The sequence below is a fragment of the Symsagittifera roscoffensis genome, chromosome 3, assembly GCF_963678635.1.
Source record: "Symsagittifera roscoffensis chromosome 3, txSymRosc1.1, whole genome shotgun sequence".
In the NCBI taxonomy this organism is placed as follows: domain Eukaryota; kingdom Metazoa; phylum Xenacoelomorpha; order Acoela; family Convolutidae; genus Symsagittifera; species Symsagittifera roscoffensis.
Genome location: NC_087064.1, coordinates 11,060,951 through 11,081,851, shown reverse-complemented (window position 1 = coordinate 11,081,851; position 20,901 = coordinate 11,060,951). Strand labels below are relative to the sequence as shown.

The 20,901-nt window shown below is 33.9% G+C and overlaps 1 protein-coding gene across 4 annotated transcripts in view; it reads right to left on the bottom strand.

The window, feature by feature from the left end:
* The window catches only part of LOC134842087 (rho GTPase-activating protein 6-like), a 61,991-nt gene continuing 41,090 nt past the window's right edge, over positions 1 to 20,901 (bottom strand). For all 4 annotated transcript variants that reach the window (XM_063858254.1, XM_063858255.1, XM_063858256.1 and 1 more), the window contains 7 exons: positions 16,695 to 17,004; positions 15,657 to 15,712; positions 12,648 to 12,804; positions 3,511 to 3,695; positions 2,781 to 3,026; positions 2,133 to 2,221; positions 1 to 506 (listed from right to left, as the gene is read on the bottom strand). In XM_063858254.1, coding sequence (XP_063714324.1) covers positions 161 to 506; positions 2,133 to 2,221; positions 2,781 to 3,026; positions 3,511 to 3,695; positions 12,648 to 12,804; positions 15,657 to 15,712; positions 16,695 to 17,004 — 1,389 coding nt within the window. In that variant the 3' untranslated portion in view covers positions 1 to 160. The remainder of the gene's footprint in view (positions 507 to 2,132; positions 2,222 to 2,780; positions 3,027 to 3,510; positions 3,696 to 12,647; positions 12,805 to 15,656; positions 15,713 to 16,694; positions 17,005 to 20,901) is intronic.

The window sequence follows — 20,901 nt, the reverse complement described above, 5'->3', positions numbered from 1 at the left end:
TTATTATTGAAAAACGTAAATTTTATTTTTGAATGAAAGATCACATTGTAGAAAAGTTTCAAGTCAGTTTTTCACGAAGACATTTTGCTAAAGTTTATTTGCACTAAACATTTTTTGTCAATTGAAGATTAATCAAAGTTAAAAATACAGATTAGGGACGTCAAAATTGATACCCTCGAGATATTTTATTTGATCTGAACTTTCGCGTGTAAGTTCCGACTTCGGCGAAACCCGACTGGTTGTCGAGCTGCGAGAATTTTCTGTAGTGGTCCTGATACGAAAGGGGTGTCAAGTTAGGGTTGAAAGCGGTAGTCGGGTCTTGGAAAAAGCGTTCGCGAGCTTGTTTGATCGAATGCCGACAACAACTGAGACTTCTGGAGGAGTTATGGTGATTGGCTCTTTTTTGACTGCTTGACTTGAAAATGGAGGAGTGGGTTGCTTCTTTTGGCTCTTTTGTGCTGCTGCGAGTTTGGTCAACTGATATTTGTCGTTTGAGGAAGCTTTTGCTAAAACAGATAACAATTTTTATTTCAAATTAGAAAAGTGGCTTTAATTATACAAGAAAGGACTAGATTTTTTCACTTGTTGCTTGCTTTTCATGTTGGGTACAAATTTTGGTTTTCTCGACCGCCTGATTTTCATGTTGGGTACAAAATTTGGTTTTCTCGACCCCCATTTGGTTTTTTTTATAAATTGGCGTTCAATTTGGATATTTGAGTAGTTGACCTATGATGGATGTCTGAAGGATAGATGAGCTAAAAAAAATTGAAATTTTCAGAAAATCCGAAGGTATTTATTGTTCCAACATTCGTAACGAAAGTAACTGAATATTTGTGCGTGGCTTGTGTTTTTTTCTCTACAAATAAAATCGACTTTTAATTAGCCATTTTTGACAGATTTTTCTATGTCATTCAAAAGGTATTGTTGTCCTGAGTTTAAATTTGAAAAGATACTTCACCTGTGCTCGTTTTTCAGAATTTTTTTTTCCGTTTTGGCCAATTTGGGACAATTAACGCGCGATGTAATTGATTTGTTACTAGGAGCGAAATTTGTCAATTTGTATTTTATATGGCGTGTAGGCGGATGATTTTCACCATAATTCTCAAATAAAAAATAATAATTTTATTTTTGTTACATTTCGTTTTTTCATGTTACTGCTGCTCCATAGACCTTAACGGCAGTCGGAACATTCAGGGCTTCGCTTTGATACGAGCAGTCTTGTTTGTTTTATGATATCATCTTAATCGGAAAATAATTGTGTAGTTTTCGCTATATATGAATATATAACTGCTGCTATATATACCGAGAGCAGTTTTGGTATATATTTCTATTTTGTGTCGCAAGAAAGGGAACGTAAACGTTAATTGGTAGTCAAGTCTGAGAGCGAAGAAAAAGGTTGAAAGTGAATTGTACAAAAAATTTAATGAACTTTTTTGATTTTAAAATGTATTTGAAGTGATCATTCATCAAGCTAACTTGCAACCTGAATCATGCAAAGTTATCACTGTTATGCAAAAAATTAATGAAACCGGTCTCGCAAATTTTTGGCGTTCTATGTGGATATTTAGTAATTTCGTGTTTTTGGGGTCAAAATTGCTACCAATTTAAAGGTTTCGGTTAAGTGTGGCCATGAAACAAGAAGTGCTATGTTTGTGTCTTTTAAATCTTTGAGTTTTAGTCAATCTTCGAGCGAGTAACGTTCGTTATTTAAAAACTTTTCATTAGGGCTAAAAACACTAAAATCTACATTAAAAAAACCCTAATTCTGAAAACTTTACATAGCGCTTTCTGGGTAGAAAAAACTCGGATATATTTTTGAAAGTCAATGGGCAAAAATAATCTGAAAAAAAATTACAATATTTTTTTGAAATTTTTCTTTGTTCTCTATATTTTTGAGGACAACTGTAATCTTTTATGCTTCATTTAATGATTTTCTTCGCATTTATATAGTTTTCTCATCACACAGCGAATTAAGCTAGTACACTAATTTTTGAGAAAAAAGTTGTAATTTCTTGTGAATATGGTCGGAGTATTCTGTGCTATTTTCACAGCAACCTTCAATCTTATATTTAATCTAACCGTTATTTTTAATCTAATTAGGGGTGAACTAAGAGTAAGTGAACTCTGCTTACCTGTAGCGTTGGTTGATGATGAAGTCCACTGCCTCTGGGTTGGTCTCCTGGATCACCTGCAGAATGTTGCTAGTCGTAGCACCGTCCAACTGGAACAAACAAATTTTGAAACATTCTTCAAAACAAGTTTGAAACATTTTGAAATAATTTTGAAACATTTTGAAACAAGTTTGAAGCATTTTGAGATAATTTTGAAATAATTTTGAAATATTTTGAAACAATTTTGTGACAGTTTGAAACTTTTATTCAAAACAATTTTGAACAATGTCGAATCAATATGAGATATTTTGCGAAATAATTTTTATGCAACTTGAATTAATTTTGAAATATTTTGAATTAATTTTGAGACAGTTTGAACCTTTTTTCGAAAGAGTTTTGAAAGAACCAATTTTGAAAGAGTTGAAGTTTTTCAAAACAATTTTGAAACAATTTCGAAACAGTATGAGACATTTTTCAAAATAACTTTTAAATAACTTGAAATATATTTGCAACAGTAATTTGAAGAAACCTATGAGACGTTTTTTAAAAAAAATTTGAAACTTTTCTGTAACAATATAAAACAATTTTTAAAACAATTTAATCTGGGTTTTAATATACTCCAGTTAAAAAAGACCAGCATTAAGATTTTTGTCTCAATTGGTGACTCACTTGAAATAGTTGTTGGTGACAAAGTATAAGTGTCTTTGTGATTTTGACAATGGGACTGTAATCCTCGATATACTCCATCTTTTCGACCCCTATATCCCCCGCCCCTCCCCCCAGAAACATGAGACTGGCAGTATTGGATGTTATGCCCCCACTGCGATGTCCACAGGGGCTGCAGTTGGGGGGCTTCATGATAGTGGGACCAAACACGGTGGCCAAATTTGCAGCATTCATTTTGCTCCCGCTCATCTGAAATAGAAAAATATCCACGTTTAACAATTCCCTCCCTATTTATGGCACCGTAACAAATGTTTATTTTTTTAAAGTCTAATTCAACAGACAAACATGTGCAAGTATTAAACCTAAACAGTGGCGGATCTAGACGTTCTTGAGGGAGAGGGGAGGGGCTTCTCGGTTATTTGGCGACCCCTCCCCTCAATCCGCTGCTGCACCTAGTAATCAATGCATTCATTGTAAAAGGGGGGGGGGGGGTTAAGGTTATTTTTAAGAAAAGCATGATCTAGCAACTCATTATTTTGCTAGAAACAGTTTAACAAGGAAACGCCTTGAATGAAGACGCTTTTTGTAAATTCAGTTGCAGATTGTTGGCAATATCGCTGACCTTTAACATTTAAAAAAGAGCAGTCGATTACTGTACAAGTTGCGCCGAACATTGCTACCTCAATGAAAAATTTCACAACTTTGGTGGTAATGAATTTGTGAGAAGCAATACCTCTGGACTGGAGTTGGGGTCGTGCTGCTGGTGCTCGTGCTCCTCCTCCTCCTCTTCCGAGAGAGTGGCCGAATGGATCTCGTGTAGAAAAGAGAGTAGAAAGTGGAGAGTGTCCCGACTGGCCCTCGGCAGCAGACACAACAGCAACTTCAGACATTTCAGACGCACCTTCACGTCTTCGATCTCTACATAAGATAATGAACAATTGAGACCAAAGAGTCGCTATGCTTTTAAAAACGGCCTACAAAAAGGAAATCGCTGGTATCTACTTAGCAATCTCCACCCCTTTCAAGAGAGAGAGAGGGTGGGGGGTGGGTAGACTGTTAAGTAGATCAAAATGGTCAATTTTTCGACCAATCAGAATGCAGCAAAATTAGAACTCTCAATAGAAAGCTCAGTGCTAAGTTACTGTATTTATGTGGAGATTCTTAAGTAGGTACTATAGAGGGAGGGGGAGAGAGAGAGAGCGATTGTTAAGAAGACCCAATAGCCGTTTTAGGAAATTCTTGATATGGCCGATTTATGTGTTTCTTGATTTAGCCAATTTAGGAGTTTCTTGAAGTTGGGGTGCAGATAAAGCCGGCAAAATTTGTATTTGAGCTCTTTCAGAACAATATAAGGACTTTTTTTGTCAAAAAAATCTTCGCAGCTTTTGACCGGTTTTCGAAGGTTTTTGGCAAAAAAATGGATTTGTTGACGTACGCTTCACAACAAATTTAGCATAGCTGCTGGTGCCAAAAGTGCCGTTAAAAACCCCGAAAAGATTAACGCCTCACCCCATACCCGCCTCTCTTTCTTATACCCTAATTTCTGTAATTTTTTATAGTAGAAAAAAAACTTAGAGAACAACAAAACTACGGTCATATCAGGCCAATATGAGTGAAAATAAAATTTTTAAATTAAAACTCGTCCAATTTTTATGCCCCTGTTATTAGAGACCAGAACTTCGTTTACTTTTAGGAATTTAAAATAACTTGAACTTAAATAAAACTGGAGACAGCTCATTGCTCGCATTAGGCTGAAACCTTGAAAATAGGACTTCCCTATAAAGTATCCGAGACTGTTTTTGGTAAAATTTCTGCATTGAGCGTTTGGCCACTCAGTTTGCAGGGTGGTCATTTCAATTTGGTCATATGTCTGAGCCGAACTATTTCGCCGGTGGAGCTGCCCGTTCATCACGCATTATTTATCCGAAATTGACCAATTTCGAACGACAATCTCTTATCAAAAACAATTGCAGGGTTAAAATGATTTAAAAAATTATAACTCAAAGCTTCAAACTAGAATATAGTATATAGTAGAATTACTTCAAACTTTCTTAAACATTTTTTGAAAAGCCGTCATTTTTGCGGAGAAAAACACCAAAAAAGCCTTTTCCGTCACTTTTTCGGCAGAAATTTGAATGAGCCAACTGCCCTTTAATGCGTCTGATGTATCATTTGGCAAAAATTGATATCGATTTTCATCTTTTTTTAATTTTTACCGTCATGAAAAAACACAATGGTAGATTTTGTGCCTAGCAACGCAAAAATCCAACCAACTAGCTCACCTCAGTTCAATTCAAAATGATTTGTGAGCACGTACGTATTGTGATTATTTTGGCACCTATGCTACGCCTTAACAAATTTAAAATTTTGTGGGCACAAATTATACCAATCTGGTTGAATTGGCACAATTTGAGTACCCATAACATTACAAAAAATGATTGCAGGTTAAATTATTTTTCATATTGAGCTCAAGGCATGAATATATATCAGATAGTATTATTAAGACTAGTAAAATTAGTTTGCCAAAAAACAGTGACCATTTTTACCAAAGAATTTATGCTAAGAAACAATTGGAAAATGTTCGAGGGACATATTGCTTGAACAGCTCGGGGCAGTACAACAGTGCCGAAGTACAACAGTGCCGAAGTACAACAGTGCCGAAGTACAACAGTGCCGAAGTACAACAGTGCCGAAGTACAAAAGTGCCGGGAAAAAAATTAGTTCGACAGTGCCGAAAATTAAAACGTTGTTCAACAGTGCCGAAAACATGAACAAATTTCAACATATTATGTGCGGCAATCAAAAAATAAACGGCGAACGTTTACAATTTTAAGTGACACTTAAAAATTTTCAGTGAGAAAATATGCAATTTAGACGCTTTAGCGCCCTGAACGTTCCGACTAGTCTTTGAGGTCAAAGGAGTAGTGCTCGTTAAAAACTAATAGCAAGCTCGTCTCCAATATTATTCAGGCTCGCAAAAAGTTAGTTAATCTGGGTAGACTGTTCAAGCAATAGAAATTCGGATATATTCATTTATTAGAAGGAATTTGTTTGAAAAGGTGTAAGATTTTTTTAAAAAACTATTAAAGCGATGAAAATTTGAAATATGTCAAGTTATTTTACAGTAAGAAATGGTACGGAAAAAATCTAAGTTTTTGCAAGCTGGCCATTCAAGCAATTAAAAACTGAAAATTTTGAAGTTATTCAAAACCATAAGTCGATTGGCGAATAATAAGTTTTCCTAAGCAAGATAATCAAGCGTTTAAATTTTCAAAACATATGATATTAAATCAAAACGTAAATTGAATCGCTCATGTTAGAAATGCTCCATGCGAGCTGTTCAAGCATTATGACCCTTGAATAATTTCCAATTACTTTTTAGCATAATTCGGTGGACAAAAAATGTGTTTTAGGTGTTTTAGCAAACTAATCTTGCGATGAAGCGATGAAACTGTGAAAATGTTCAATATGAATTTTAGAGCGAACCATGTCACAGAATAATTAGCTTTTTGAAGCAATTTTTTTAAACGATGTAATGTAGAAACTTTTCAAACTACTGCATTTAACGTTTCGATATGCAAAATTTCAGGTTTTTTTACGCAAGCTTTAAGAGCAAGTAATCTGAGAAATAAATGCAGGATATTTCAAGGAGTGAATTGAACAAAAAATTAGAATTATATTAAGGTTTTTCAGGCAGGAAAACTCGGAAATACTTCAAACTACTTCCTGGAATGAATCGATACTTTTTAGCCCGCTATTTGAGTTCTTACTCGCAAAGAATCGGTTCGCGAAATTTAAATTTTTTCTTTGCAAGCTATTCTGAGCAATGGGAGTAGAACAAGCCAAACACCCGATAATAAAACACATTATGAAATTATAAAACATACACATATAATATCATACATATACAAATTGAGAAGGAAACATGGTACAGTTCTGATAGTTATTTCCACGAAAACTCATCTCCGGCGGGATTCAGACCCATACTTTTTGATAGAATATTCCTGCGCGCTATCCACTGCGCTACGGAGACATAACTATTTCCCAGTTACTTTTACTAAGTTCATCGGATATTTTTAGCCATTAAGCAAACGTTCAGTATGACAGAACACTGAGAGCCATGGCTTCAGAGTTCCAGAATGTTTTTGCACAGCTTGGCTGATACGAGTTTTTCGATTGTTGCGCTCAACAGCATCTTGAACATTAGACTTTTTTGTGAATTGATTTCATTCATTTAATATAAAGGATTGATGAAATTTTCTAATAAAAAAAGAAAAAAAATTTTGTTTTGAGGTTTTAGTTTTAAAATCATCCCCCTACGCGCATTGTTAAGTACAAAGTAACATACTTTGCATGAAGCAAAATTTTAAAAACAGGGTGTTTTCAAAAAACGTTATTCATGATTTCATTTTTTGATTTCACTAATATTTAAGTTATGGGAGCCAATTTTTGCAAAAAGCTACAAAAGCAAAAATTTGCCCAATTCTGATGATATATTTCATCAAGTTTGATTGGTTTTTGTTCACGGTTTTCGCAGTTTGTATTGAAGGCTCACTGCAGTTTGAGCTGAACTGATGAAACGAGTAAAACAAAATTTTTATAACCGTTTTTCGCGATTTCGGTTTGGCAAAATTGTTAACGTCCAATTTTTTAACAAAATTTCAAATCAAATTACATTCCCAATAAACCCCCATAACTTGACAGAAATATTCACATGTGAAACAAACACTTCATTAATTTTGAGCTCAGGGCAACACCATCTTTCGGATGATATAAAAGCATTTTGCCAAAATTTGCCAGATAAAAGTCAAAGTTTTTCTTGAGAAAAAACCACTCAGAGCAAAAATCTTTCGTCACTTTTTTCGAAATGGAGCAAAATTGTTATTTGATCACAAATATTCCCACAAAAACCAAACTGAGCATAAATTCCTCACTGTTATTGAAAAATTGGGCAAAAAGCAAAAACGGAGGCTATTAAATCTAAATTTGACTGTTGAAAGTTTTTGTCCTACAAAAGCACATGACCTCATAAATTAAGTTCACTATGTTTATTGACAATCAAAATACACAATACATACATAGCAGCGACGTCTGTTTTTGTCGGCCACTTCAACGTCGGTCATTGTGAAAAATTAGATACAATTCATCTTCTTCAGAATAATCTATTACATCAATGTTTGGATCACTGATCTTTTTAGCCGCTGGCTAATCTTTATTGTCATTCTGCCCTCAGAATTTGATAGATTTTGAATCAGTTTTTTGTAGTTACAAAATATTTCCCCTCTGGTTTTTAAAGTTTATTTCGTGTGACGCATTTTCGGTTCGAGTAAACAGATTTCTGAATTGTACAATATATGCTTTACTTCCGACAAATTGTATTTTTTTTTGTTTTCGTTGCTCAGTGCATGAAGTTTAGCAGTATTTGTGTGACACAGGAAATTGATCAGGAGATTTAAATGAGGAAAAAGTAAATTAAATTACCAAAAACAAAGGGAAATGAGTGTAGAGAAAAGGCATGATGACGTTAATGTAATGAAAGCAGCAAAAAAGACAAAATCATTAGCTTGATGTCAAATGGTAAGACCCAGAGGCGCCATTGCTAAGCCGTTTTAATATAATTTACTTATCGCTATTTTAATTCTCAAATCGGCCAGCTGTATTCACTTAACTTATGCAAAAAAATGCAATTTAACAAATCGATTTAAAGAGGTTTTATCATTTTAATTATTGCTAATTTCGGTTCTCGTACCGCTCAGCTCTACTTAATTTATGCAAGAGAAATTTAAAATTCATCAAGATAGAACAAGGGCACAAAATCATTGACCTGTAATATGCATTTATTTGAAGTTAAAGAACTATAATATAAATGCAGTTTTGGGGAAGTTATTTTTTTATTTCAACCAATTAAGTTAATTAATATTTGCAGATGACCACTCTATATATCACCTATCTTTGCAAAAAATCTTGAGGACTTGTGAATTGTGTGAGGACTTGTGAATTGTGGTACAAAAATTGGTTAAGGGCTATAAAAAACTAGCTGAAGTTTGGCACCGGCGTAAATGACTAACTTTGCAGGCTCTGTTACACTTTCCCTGACAGTTGAATTTCAAGTTTGAACAAGACTGCTTATATTAGGCAAAGCCCTGAAAGTTTCGACTGCTTTTTAGGGTCTATGATGAAGTGGTCGCTTTCAAAAAACTGATGAAATTTTCAAAAAAAATGAGAGAGAAAACTGGAGAAATAAATAAAACTTTTATTTTACTTTCGAAACTAGAAACCGATCAAATTTTTGTGACCTTTACACTTTTGCTGTTAACAATAGAAAATTTGAAATATTGATTAAAAAGAAAAGAGCCATTTTGCTTTTTTAATAATAAAACAATACTTTTAGCAATGCAATAACAAATTTATTTTTTTTCTATCTGCTAAGAAAAATTTGTCTATCACCCTATTGTTCAAGCTAATTAGTTTGTACGAATTCAGTTTTGTATCATTTTGAGGCCGAGTAATTGAACTGGCCGTCTGCACGATGGGCATGCATAGAAGAAAACAAAAGGCGTGTTAATTGAAAAAATTCGTAAAAAGAGGGCATAAAATAGTTCAAAAACTCCTAAATTGCTTATTTCAAGGCCACAATGAACTTTTTAAAATTAAGTGCAGGCACAAAACTTTTTTTTTCAGGTACAAAATAACAATATTTTCAGAGAGGTGTAAAATCCGGTAATTAATTTAGAAGACCGAAACATCTGTTATCCTCACACTAGACTGCTTAGAGTTTCCTAAACAATTCATGATTGACTTTTTTGATAAAATTAGTCCATAACAAGAAAAATGGATCAAAGGTAATATTTCTCACTTCGCACAAGACTCATTTCCCTTTGCGAAACTAGAGAATGATAATGTTTTTCGTGATCCTTACACTTTTGCTGTTTGATAATGGAAGCGAAGAAACTGCGATGAACTGAACTTTAAAAGAAATCAAAATTTGAACCGCAAAAAAGTAAACGTTGCCAATTTTTAGGATTTTATCGATTCTTAAACACAAGAAACATACAAAAAAAAATTTTTTAAATGATTTTTTCGTACTTTTGAAAATCAGCCAAGCGTTATATCAAATTCAAAAATGTAAAATCAAAATCTACCAGCAAAATTTTTGGATAATTTCAATTTTGTATCAATTCTGAGCTAAATCTTTTGCGGTCTTTGCAACCGGTCTTAAGTTAATTATTCCAAATTGGATAAAATCAAAACCGTCACTTTTACGAGGCTAGTTCGCAATTAAAATAAATTGTAATTTTATTCTCCAGCTCCGCTCAGGGCTAGTTACAAAACAGAAACTAGTAGAAAGAATCTCACACCGAGCATAAACATTGAAACTTTTTATAACAAGAAATAGACATGTTTAAAATCAATTTCAAAAAAGGCTGTCACTCAACTATATTTGGAATGTCTTTTTGTTCCGGCAGAAAAGTTTTGCTGGGTAGTTTTTCTCCAGGTCGATTTCACCTCTCTAACTAGCCATTTCTGAGCCGAATTTTATATAATCTGGGAGCCATTCATGTTTTGAGCTCAAATTGAAACAAGGTAATTCACCTGCAAAAAAAATCTTTTAAAAATAACGGGGGTTTGAAAGTTGGTAATTTGGAAAGATATGGGGGTTTGAAATTTTGGCCAATTTTGAAATTTAACACGCGTGAACGGCTCTTTCAACAGCTCATAAATCTTTCAAAATTGAATTGAAGCAAGTTGTTTGATATTAATGGTACAATAATAAACGCTAAAAGCATTCCTTCTGACTTGGCATCTGTGTGGGGGAAAATTTTCAAAACAAAAATCCAAAAACAAAATTAAGTTTTTTTCTTTTGATATTTTCAAAAAATTGTTTCAAAAATGTTGAAGGGCATTCGGATTATTCAGAGCTTCACCTTGATGCAAGCAACATTGTTTGCCTACTTGAACTCCAATTTGAACGTGTTTTATCCTTACGCTATCAAAGTAAACCCACACATTGTCATTGTGAATATGTAAATATTTTTTTTTGTATTTGACCCTTTGTTTATCAGCGTCCCTTTTAACATCTTTAAAATGAAAATTAAATGAAATAAAATGAAAACATCCTTTTTCGTTTGCAACAGAATTTGAAAGTATGAATTTGAACAAAAAAATGTTTTTTTTTGTTGTTCCGACTTCCGAAGAAAGTGAGGAAATATATCTATTTGTGCTTGGGGTAATTTTTCTCCAGAGAAAAATCGAATTTTTAACTAATATTTTTCACGGAAGTTTAATATACAATTAGAAAAGTATGCTCGCCCTGAGCTCAAGATTAAAAATATATTTCACACTTGATCAAGTTTTCTTAAATTATGGGATTCAGAAATTGATCATTTGGGTTAATCAACGCGATAGATAATTTGTGCTATTAACGCGAATGAAATATTCAAGGTTTTGACCTGATAGCAGCACTTTGTTTTTGTTATTGTTCCGACTTTCGAAAGGAAAGTAACAAAAAATACTTGTGCTCAGGTTGCTTTGTAACTAGCCATTTTAAAGGAATCTTCAAAAAAATTTCTAAAAAGATATTTCATCTGTGATCGTTTTTTGTAAAGTTATAGGAGTTTAAAGATTGCCATTTGGCAATTTTGGGACATTTAACGCGTGATATATTTCGGGCTTTTAACGCGTAAGCGGATGTTTCTCATAAAATTGGTCAAAATTGGTTGAAGGAAGCTTATTTGCCATAATTTGTTTGTTACTAGGAGCGAAATTTATCACTTTGTACTTTAATTGGCCTGTGGGGGGATGATTTTCATAAAAAATCTTAAATTTTAATAAAAATTTTCGTTTTAATTTGTTATATTTGATTTTTTCTCGTTATTACTGCTCCATTGACCTTAAAAAGTAGTCGGAAAAATAGGGCTTCTCGCCCAGATAAGAGCAGTCTTGCTTATACTTAATGATCCAATTATATCCCGCGCTTAGCTATGGTAGCATGCAAAATGTGATTGCAAACCAAAATTAAACCCAATTTAAAAACTCTAGCCAAATTACAAGTAAACTGTTCAAAAATACAAACAAAATTCAATCCATCGTTTTAACGATGACCAAAAACTTTGAGTTTTTCAAAATTTTGTTGAACCAAAATTACGAATAAATAAAAAAAAACCTTGCTAAAAAACCTTTCAAGATATCAGTGACTTGATCATGTTCTAGTTAACATTAAAAATATTCAAGTTTTAACAAAAGAGGCTTGACAACAGCTCGATTAACAATTAACACTATAGTTGAAAAATCTCAAATGAAAAATTTTATCGATCAAATTGCACAAGTCTAAAGATGAATTTTTGACTAGGAATTGTTTGAACTTATGATTTTCAAAAGCGATTCTTGAGAGCATGATCAGAACTTGGAAACCACTTGAATTACTCTCAGAACACATTTTGCTAAAATTGAACATAATGTGAAAAAATTAAACGCCAAATCTGATTTTGAATTGCTGAAAAGTCTGTTTTCAAAATCCTTGTAAGTGAACTCCTGCATAATTTAACTCATTAATAGTGAACTTCTGCATATTTTAACTTGAAATATGCAGAAGTTCACTATCAATGAGTTAAAATACAATTGCGGATTCCGCAAATTTGCCTATTTTTGGAGCGATTTTGAGCGGTACAATGTTTTAGGGATTTGTTTGTGGAATCCAAAACAGCAATGAAGATCAAAGAAAAGTAGCAATGTTGCGGATTCCGCGACGAATCTGATTTTTGCCTGCTGCGGATCCCGCTTACAATGCAAAGAATGCACAGTTTGGCCTCGTAATGAACTATTAATAGTAATCTTCTGCATATTTTGCGCCTGAATAAAACTTTTTGTTACTTGTCGTGGCTATGAGGGGGTGGTAGAGTTCTCGACTCAGTAGTCCCTCTGGCAGCTCCCTCAGAAATGACTTCAAAAGTGCCGCCACATCATGAACAGTCGCACTCTCCTCATTGGGCCAATGTGTGTCCCCTAGAGTGTCGAAGCACTCGCGCAACTGAAACAAAACAATGTCGGAGGTAAATAAAAAAGAATAATAAAGTTTGTTGGAGAATACATAATTAATCTTTTTTTAGTTGCAGCATTCTTGCAAGGGTCTGCGTCTTTGCGTTCATCTCGGAAGATGTGCATTCCATACTCAAGAATTAGGCAAGATTAGTTCAGAAAATACATTTTTCAGAAAAAAAAACATTTTTCAGAAAATGTAGTTCAGAAAATATATTTATCTATAAAAAAATATCACCCATTTTTGGTCTTCATATCTAATCGTCGTTGTTCAATCCCCCTACGGTCGTTTCAGAAAATACATTTATCAACGCCTGTTTAAAATGACTCGGAGGGTGACATTGTTGACGGTATATAAAAAACCAGCCGAAGTATTAAACAATCGAAAATGCGCAGAGTATATAAGCTAGCCGAAAAGTTACATCATGATGAAATTTGCGTAGATTTGCTAAATGTTATATAATTGTTGCATAACAATTATATAAGACTTATGCATTTTCGGCTGGGGCTTATACTTCGACTTGTTCATATACCACCAACAATGTCATCCTGCGAGTTCTCGGAGTCCAAATCTTTCAGGAAATCTTGCAAGAAATTACATTATTAATCTTTTTTTTTAGTTGGAGCATTCTTGCATAGGTTTGCGTCTTTGTGTTCATCTCGGAAGATGTGCATTCCAATTAAGCAAGATTAGTTGTTGTTCAAAGTATTTGGTTATTTTTTATTTTCTTTTTACTTCTCAATTTTATCTTGAAAAACTTTGCCTCACAATGTCAGACAAAATACATAAATATTAGGCTATTTTAAATATTTTTGGGTCATATGTTACAATAGGTGGTAATTTTGAGTATAGTGCAAGTATTAATTTTGAGAACTATGATACATAATATAGTCAATTCATTTTCAATACATTGTACCACTACTGAGATAGTTTTTGTAAATACATTACTCTGTCAAATGCAATGCTATTCAAAAATTCAAATTTTTTATTGCTTTTGCCAAAAAAACTTAGCTTTTGAAAAAGCTTACAAATATTGTGCGAAATTTAACAAAAAACGATCTAGTTATTGAAATTGAACCTACCACCAGTTGTAATATCTCACCCATTTTTGGTCTTCGTATCTGACCTTTGTTTTTTCAATCCCCTTACGATTGTTTCAGAAAATACCTTTGTCAACGCCTATTTAAAATAACTGTTGACGCTGTGAATGACGATGAATAAACTTGAGCAGTATTTTTTTTGTAAAATTAAGAACAACATAAAAAAATTTTTGCTGCAATCTGGGAATAAACCAGGAGTGAGAAGGAAAAAAAATAATTGCTTTTTTTCGAAAAATATAATAAAAAGATATAAATTATTTTTATTGCAAATTTTATTCAGTCTCAAAATTACTCACGTCGAATAAATTTTCTAGGTAATTTCAAGGTACAAATAATTTCAAGGTACAAAACTTTCAGTTTCAAATAAAATGATTATGGACCTTAAGCTTTGTTCAACTTGTAGAATGATTTCTAGGTGCTACTTTTTTGATCAAGGTAGCTAACTTAGGGAATAACTTTGATTCTGCTGGAGTTCCAAAAAAGTAAATCGAAATCTCAAAAAAAATAACTCCTTTCGAAACTAGAAGTCGTTTGCGTCTTTTGCATCAACTTTTTGGTAGTTTGAGAGCAGAAGTTGCTCACCTTTTAGCAATTGATTTTGAATCAAAATCGAGTAGGATAAAAAATTTTGAACTGAAACAACCCGACCTAATTAAGTGTTCTTAGGGTTTTCATTAACTTTAAAAACAGAGTCAGCAGACGCAAGTCAATGAAAGCAAGGAGACGCAAGTCAAAGAAAAAGCAAGGAGTTTCGAAGAAACCTTTCAAGTTTTGAGTTTCGAAGAAGAAAAATGTAACTTGAAAACGTTCTGGATTTTAAGAAAATTTTTTGATTGAGTTTTTAAAAAACTAACCCAATTATTTGAAGAAACTGAATCAATACATACAATTTTTATTCCACTGGGAAGTCTAAAAATTAAAATCCACTTTCAAAATTTTGCTTTTTTACTCTTCGAAAGTTATTTTTGCCTTCCTTTTAACAAATGAGATGAACTGAATTTATAAAAAACGGAAGTCAAACCACCAAAAATCTAACATCAGCGTGAACGAATTTTAAATTTTTTCCCAGAAAAGCTCATTTTCCTTTCCCTCACCTCACATAAGCATCAATTTTAAGATGTAACGAGTGGTTTCATTAGGGTAAGTATGAAGAATCAGTATACTTGCCATAGACTAATTAGTCCGTATGCCAAATTTTATAACCCTCGGTCAACGGGAACAGAACAATTACGTTGAAGAATTTGCAGTCGGGGAAAAGGAAAAAGAGCCAATTAATTTTAAAAATCACGAACAATATCAGAGTCTTAACTACTTTCATTTGATTCTCAAAAAATGATCTACTCAAAAAAAATTAGTCAGATAAAAAATTAACGATCGCTATTGAGGTCGGGCATCTATTATACAGGAATTTGTGGTTGAGAAACTTGGTCGGAAAGAAAGTTTAGCCAACGACTTAACTAAATATCAATTTTATGGGGTAACAAGTGGTTTTAGATGTGTACGCGTGTATGCAAGTTAGCAGGGCCAAATTTGCTTCCCATGGCAGAACCAGTCCGCATTTGAGTTTTTATAACAATCAATTAATGCGAACAAACATTTTACTATTAAGAGTTCTCAGGAAAAAAGGTGAAGAACCGAAGATAAATCAGTGTTTGGAGCTTGGAGCAATGTCTAGACCACTTTAGGTGCAAATTTAGCGAATTTGTGATTTTGGTTGTTTTTTAGAGAAGACAAAAACCTTACATTTTTGATGCGTTTCTGAGATCCCGCTATCCTGAATATTCCCAGTGTTTTCAAACCTGAAATACAAAACAACATTTTCTCAAAAATTAGTTTATATTAATTCCCATGGCGCCTGTAGAAAAACATTGGGGTGCCTGAAAGAAGTGCCAAAAATAGGGCACTTCGGATCAGGGGCGGATCTAGAGTTTTCTCGAGGGGAGGGGCGGCGGATTTTCAAAAAATTTTGTCGACCTTTTTTTAGGTCGATAAAAGTTGATTACCTGAGCTCTCCTAAATCACTATAAAGACGCCATTTTGACCAAATTTTCTGCGCCGCAGAAAAAATTTTGAAAAACAGGTCAAAAAAAGCGTTTTTAGAAAAATTTTGGAAAAATTTGACAAAAAAAGCGTTTTTTCGGCGCACCCCCTCCCTGAATTCGCTGGTGCTTCGGATGATTGCATGTAAAGTCCTTGAAAGGAAAAGGATGTCCACCCTCTTCCCCCTAAATCCGCTACTGATGCCAAATTTAATTTTTTTGTTAATAGCAATGTCAAGAAAATGTTTTTTTTTCTTGAACAAAAGATTCAATCATCAAAGAAAAGTGAAGTGAGGCTTAAAAAAATGGATAGAAAATATATAATTGTTGGCAAATTGTTGGTAATATCTGTTTCGATCAACGAATATGAACGAGTTTAGTTAATGTAAGATTTCATTTTTTGACTTCGGATAACAAGTTTTCACTCATTTCTGCTTGTAAAAAGTATGCAAAGCCCTGAATGTCCGACTGTTGTTTGGCAAGTCTGAAGCAACTTTCGGAGAAAAAATTTCATCAAATGTTTTTTTTTGAAAATTTTTTCCCGCACTCAATGTTAGTCCGCAAGGTGATAAGTTTGCGTCTATTGGTACAATATTTGGATCGGCTAGCTGCTCTCAGTTCTATTTGGAATGATTTCTGAGCCGATTTATTTCACTAACAGCTTGGGATTAACTATAATCTGCAGATATCAGAGCAGATCTCAGAACAATAAAAACGATTTAAAAAATAACAAAACGCTTACCGTCGTGTTGCTTGATCCAGCTCACGCAAGTTTTCACAAATATCGGCACACAAGGCTCATTCGGAACAGCATATTTCACACTCTCCGACTGAGAAGCGGACTTGCGACTCCGATGGGACGAAGACTCCAGTGAGTTGTGTGTCGAGTTTGTCTCGTGAGGGGAAAGGGTTAGCGCGTCAACTAAGGAGGACGCACTTCGTGCTAAGATGGAGTATATGGAACTGAAAGAGGGACCCCTCCCCCGGAAGTCAACCCCGCAAGCCACGCCCCCACCCCCAGTGGGGGACGAATCAAGGGCCACTTGTGACATCTGAAATAAAATATGTAAATTAAATTCACGCATTCAAAAAATACATTTTCATCAATATCATTTATCTACAAGAAAAAAAAAGAAATTATGCTGAGCCCCGCTGATGAAAATTGGCCTAAAACGCATGCAATTTTTTGGATATTTTTTTTGGGTTGACACTTGTCGTCTCACCCGCAGGCAATGAGCACGAATGATGACAAACCTCGAAATAGCGTTTTTTTAAAACTGAATCGACAGCTTTTCTCGCAGAATCGACGTTTTTTATATCAACTTGATCATATAATATTTAAATATTTCAGGCTTCATCTTCATCCAAGCTCCAACAAAAAATCACCAATGCTTTTGGGCTTTATGCTTTATTTGTTTGGGCTTATATGCTTTATCGGCGTCTCATTCTGCGTATTATCTACAGCCACGCTAGACGTCAAAAACTCATTTAATTTTGAAGCATGGTTAAATAACTCTTGTTTTGTTCTGCCACTTACAATTATGCTTTCCCAAGACCATCAATTTTTGATTTCTTTGAAAAATTCTCGGAGAGTCATGGTTAAATCTTTTGTAAAACCTTGGCTGTCTTGGTAAGTTCTTGTCAAAGAATCCTGCAAGATACCAACAATTTTGCAAGAAAATTCAAAGAATCTTGAGGAAAAAAAACAAACATAGCAACGAAATTTAAAAAAGATTTTGACAATTTATGAAGAACGTAGTCGATTTTCTCTTGAAGTTTTCCAGGATTTCAAAAAAATTGGTCTTCTTATTGACCATTAATCTAAAACTTTCGGAAAAAAAATTAACACTCAATTGTGAAACAGTTACAAATTAGGCTAATCATGATTATAACAAGGTCAAATGAGTTTACGAAATATGTTTGCTCAGAAATTTGCTAAGAAATGTTTTAGAAAATTGTTTTTTGAACGTTTCTTGGGTATCTTTGAAGACCTTGAAGATTCTTCGAAAAATTTTGAAGAACTTTGAAGATCTTTTCAAGAATGCACCAAAAATAAATCTCCTCGCCGGAGCCATCCTACATTGTTTCTTAGGATGTTTTTATGTAGTTTTATGTAGATTTTAAAAATTCTTTGATATCTTTGATAAATCTTCAAGAATCTTCAAAAGTGTGGCAAAATTTTCAAGATGACTGGACCAATTGCAATTGAGAAAAAAATTGAAGAAAAAACAGAAAACTATTTTAGCTCGTTTTTTTTCTTAACATAGTTAAATAAATTATCTGTTTGACCTGCAATTATGCCAAACAATAGAAAAAATTAAAAGAAGTTTTGCAACAAAAATGCAAGCTCGAAGTTTTTTGGCATTTGCAGCAAGGGCGGCTCTAGGATTTTTTCGAGGGGGGTGGTCAGATTTTCAAAAAAAATCAAAAATTTTGATGACTTATTTTTAGGTCGATCAAAATGATTTTCCGAGCTTTCCTAAAGCACTAAAAAACGCTGTTTTGGCCAAATTTTTTTCGCCGCGGTGCAAATTTCTGAAAAAAAAAACAGGTCAAAAAGCAGTTTTTGGGCACTTTTTGGAATATGTTGACAAAAAATTGCGTTTTTTTAGCGCGCGCTCAAAATTGGTATATAGGCGCCAAAGGCGCCTTTAGAAAATTTTTAGGATCGGTCGGCCAAAAATGAATTTCGCAAAAAGTACCAAAGGGATGACTGATTTTCGACTAGTTAACTCAGGGCTTTTGAAAGAATTTTTTATGCAATTTGAAAGATATTGTAGCTTTGAGCTCAAATATTAAAAAATATTTTACCTGTGATCATTTTTAGTAAAGTTACCGGCGTTTGAAAACTGCTAATTTGGTTAATTCGGGACAATTAACGCGCGATATATTGCGTTCTTATAACACGCGTTAGCGGCGGATTAATGCGTTCCAAATTGATTTGAGGCCAGCAGTTTAATCCTATTAACACATAACGAGACGCTAAACACACCCTCAGTACTTTACTTAGCGTGTGGAGGGATGATATGATGACAAATGAACTTTTTTTTTCATTTTGTTCTCAATTATTTTGTCAAATATTCAACCAAAAAAAAACATTTAAGTTGGCCTTAAGTGCAATCGGAACATTCATGGTTTCGCCCTGATATACGCGCAACCTTGTTGTTCCCACTTTCGAAAAAAAACGGAATATTTATGCTCGGTGTGGTTTTTTTTGTTCAGTCAATTTTCACCGATCGAAATAATAATTTTCAACAAAATTTTTTTATATCCATTGAAGATATCGAATTTCTGAGCTCAAATGTGAAAAAAACTATTTCACCTCCGATAACTTTTTGTAAAGTTCTGAGGGTTTGAAAGTTGCAAAACTTGCGATGTTCTGGAGTAAATTATGCGCGCTTTGAAGAGTTTATCCATAATGCTGTGAGCGTAGTGCGAGTTATTTATGCGTGGCGAATTATCCCGCACAACAAAATTGTTGCAAAATGAATTGAGGCTATAGCTAATTGGTCGTATTAATTTCGTACGACTCAAAATTTTACGCATTGATATTGTCCAAAATGTACAGGTTTTCAATATTTTCTTTTCCCAAAAACTATTCGATATAAATTAAGGAACCGTCGGAACATTCAGGATTTTGCCCTGATATACGAGCAGTCTTGTTGTTTCAATAATAATTTGTCTCTGCTTATTCCATTATGTACCATGTAATCAATATTACGTCACCGTGAAAGTATTGCATCGAAATAAATACCATTTTATCGCAAAAATGTCGCTTTCTTCCTTCCTTTTCTAATTAAACTGACCGCATTTTGGGAACAAAGAGTGATTTATGAAAGTATCTATATATGTTTGAAAGTGGATTAAATTGGCACTCTCTTCACGCTGTCAACTGAGACAGGCCGTCCACTCAAATGGTGAATTATTTCTGCCTGCGTTCATTTGATGAAAAAGGCGGCTGTTCAATTTTTCGCGCTAGGATGGTTTTCAAAAGAACCTTTTGTCTACAATCTGTGCTGATAATTCAATGCCAGACGCTTGAAGAAACGTGCAGAGCACATTGCAAAAAAGCCATTGATTTAATGGTGAATTTTGTCGACCTTTGCTTTAGTCGAGCAAATTGAATCTCTGATCTCTCCCAAATCCTTATAAGACCTTTGATATTTTGACAAAATTTTCTGCGCGGCAAGCAATTTTTTTATTAACAGGCCATAAAAAGCGTTTTTAGAAACTATTTTGAAAACTTGAACCAAAAAATCGCGTTTTTTTTGGAGCGCGCTCCTACCTCAATATTTGTATATATTGGCGCCGAAGTTAAGAAAAATTTAAAAGTCGGTCAGCCAAAAATGGGTATCTCAAAATGGTACAAAGGGGGACCCTTTGGGTCAGCAGCCGGTCGAAACGCCCTTCCCCCCTAAATCCGCAATTGAATGAACCTATAAAATCTCTCCATCTAATTTTTATAGTTTCTATCTTATGATAGCCATTACTACCTATTGTTAGAAGCTAGTTCTCTTTTTCTACTCGGCGTAAAATAAGCAAAACAGTGTTTAGTAAAAAGTTTTTAAAACTAATTTTGTAAGATCTGTCAAAAATAATAACTCTGACAGGAGCTTTTTGTGATAGTCACCATAGCTTACTCTTGTATATACTGCTAAACTCATACAACAAGCCGGATTAGTTTTTATGATACCAAAAAAACAATACCTGACTATTTACCGTTATAATCACCACAGTTTTTTTGTCTTTGAACTATCTGATTGTTGTGATTCCTGGAAAAAATTACAAAACAGCAGTATGAAAGATCCGTTGTAGGAATGGAGAAGCGCAACTTTCACAATTTCACTTTCGTTCTTTCGCATTGATTTTAGTGAATGCTCATCTAACATAAATGGGATCTCTTAAATTTTTTCCCTGGGGGGATTCGTTTCTAGGTACAAAATTCACAT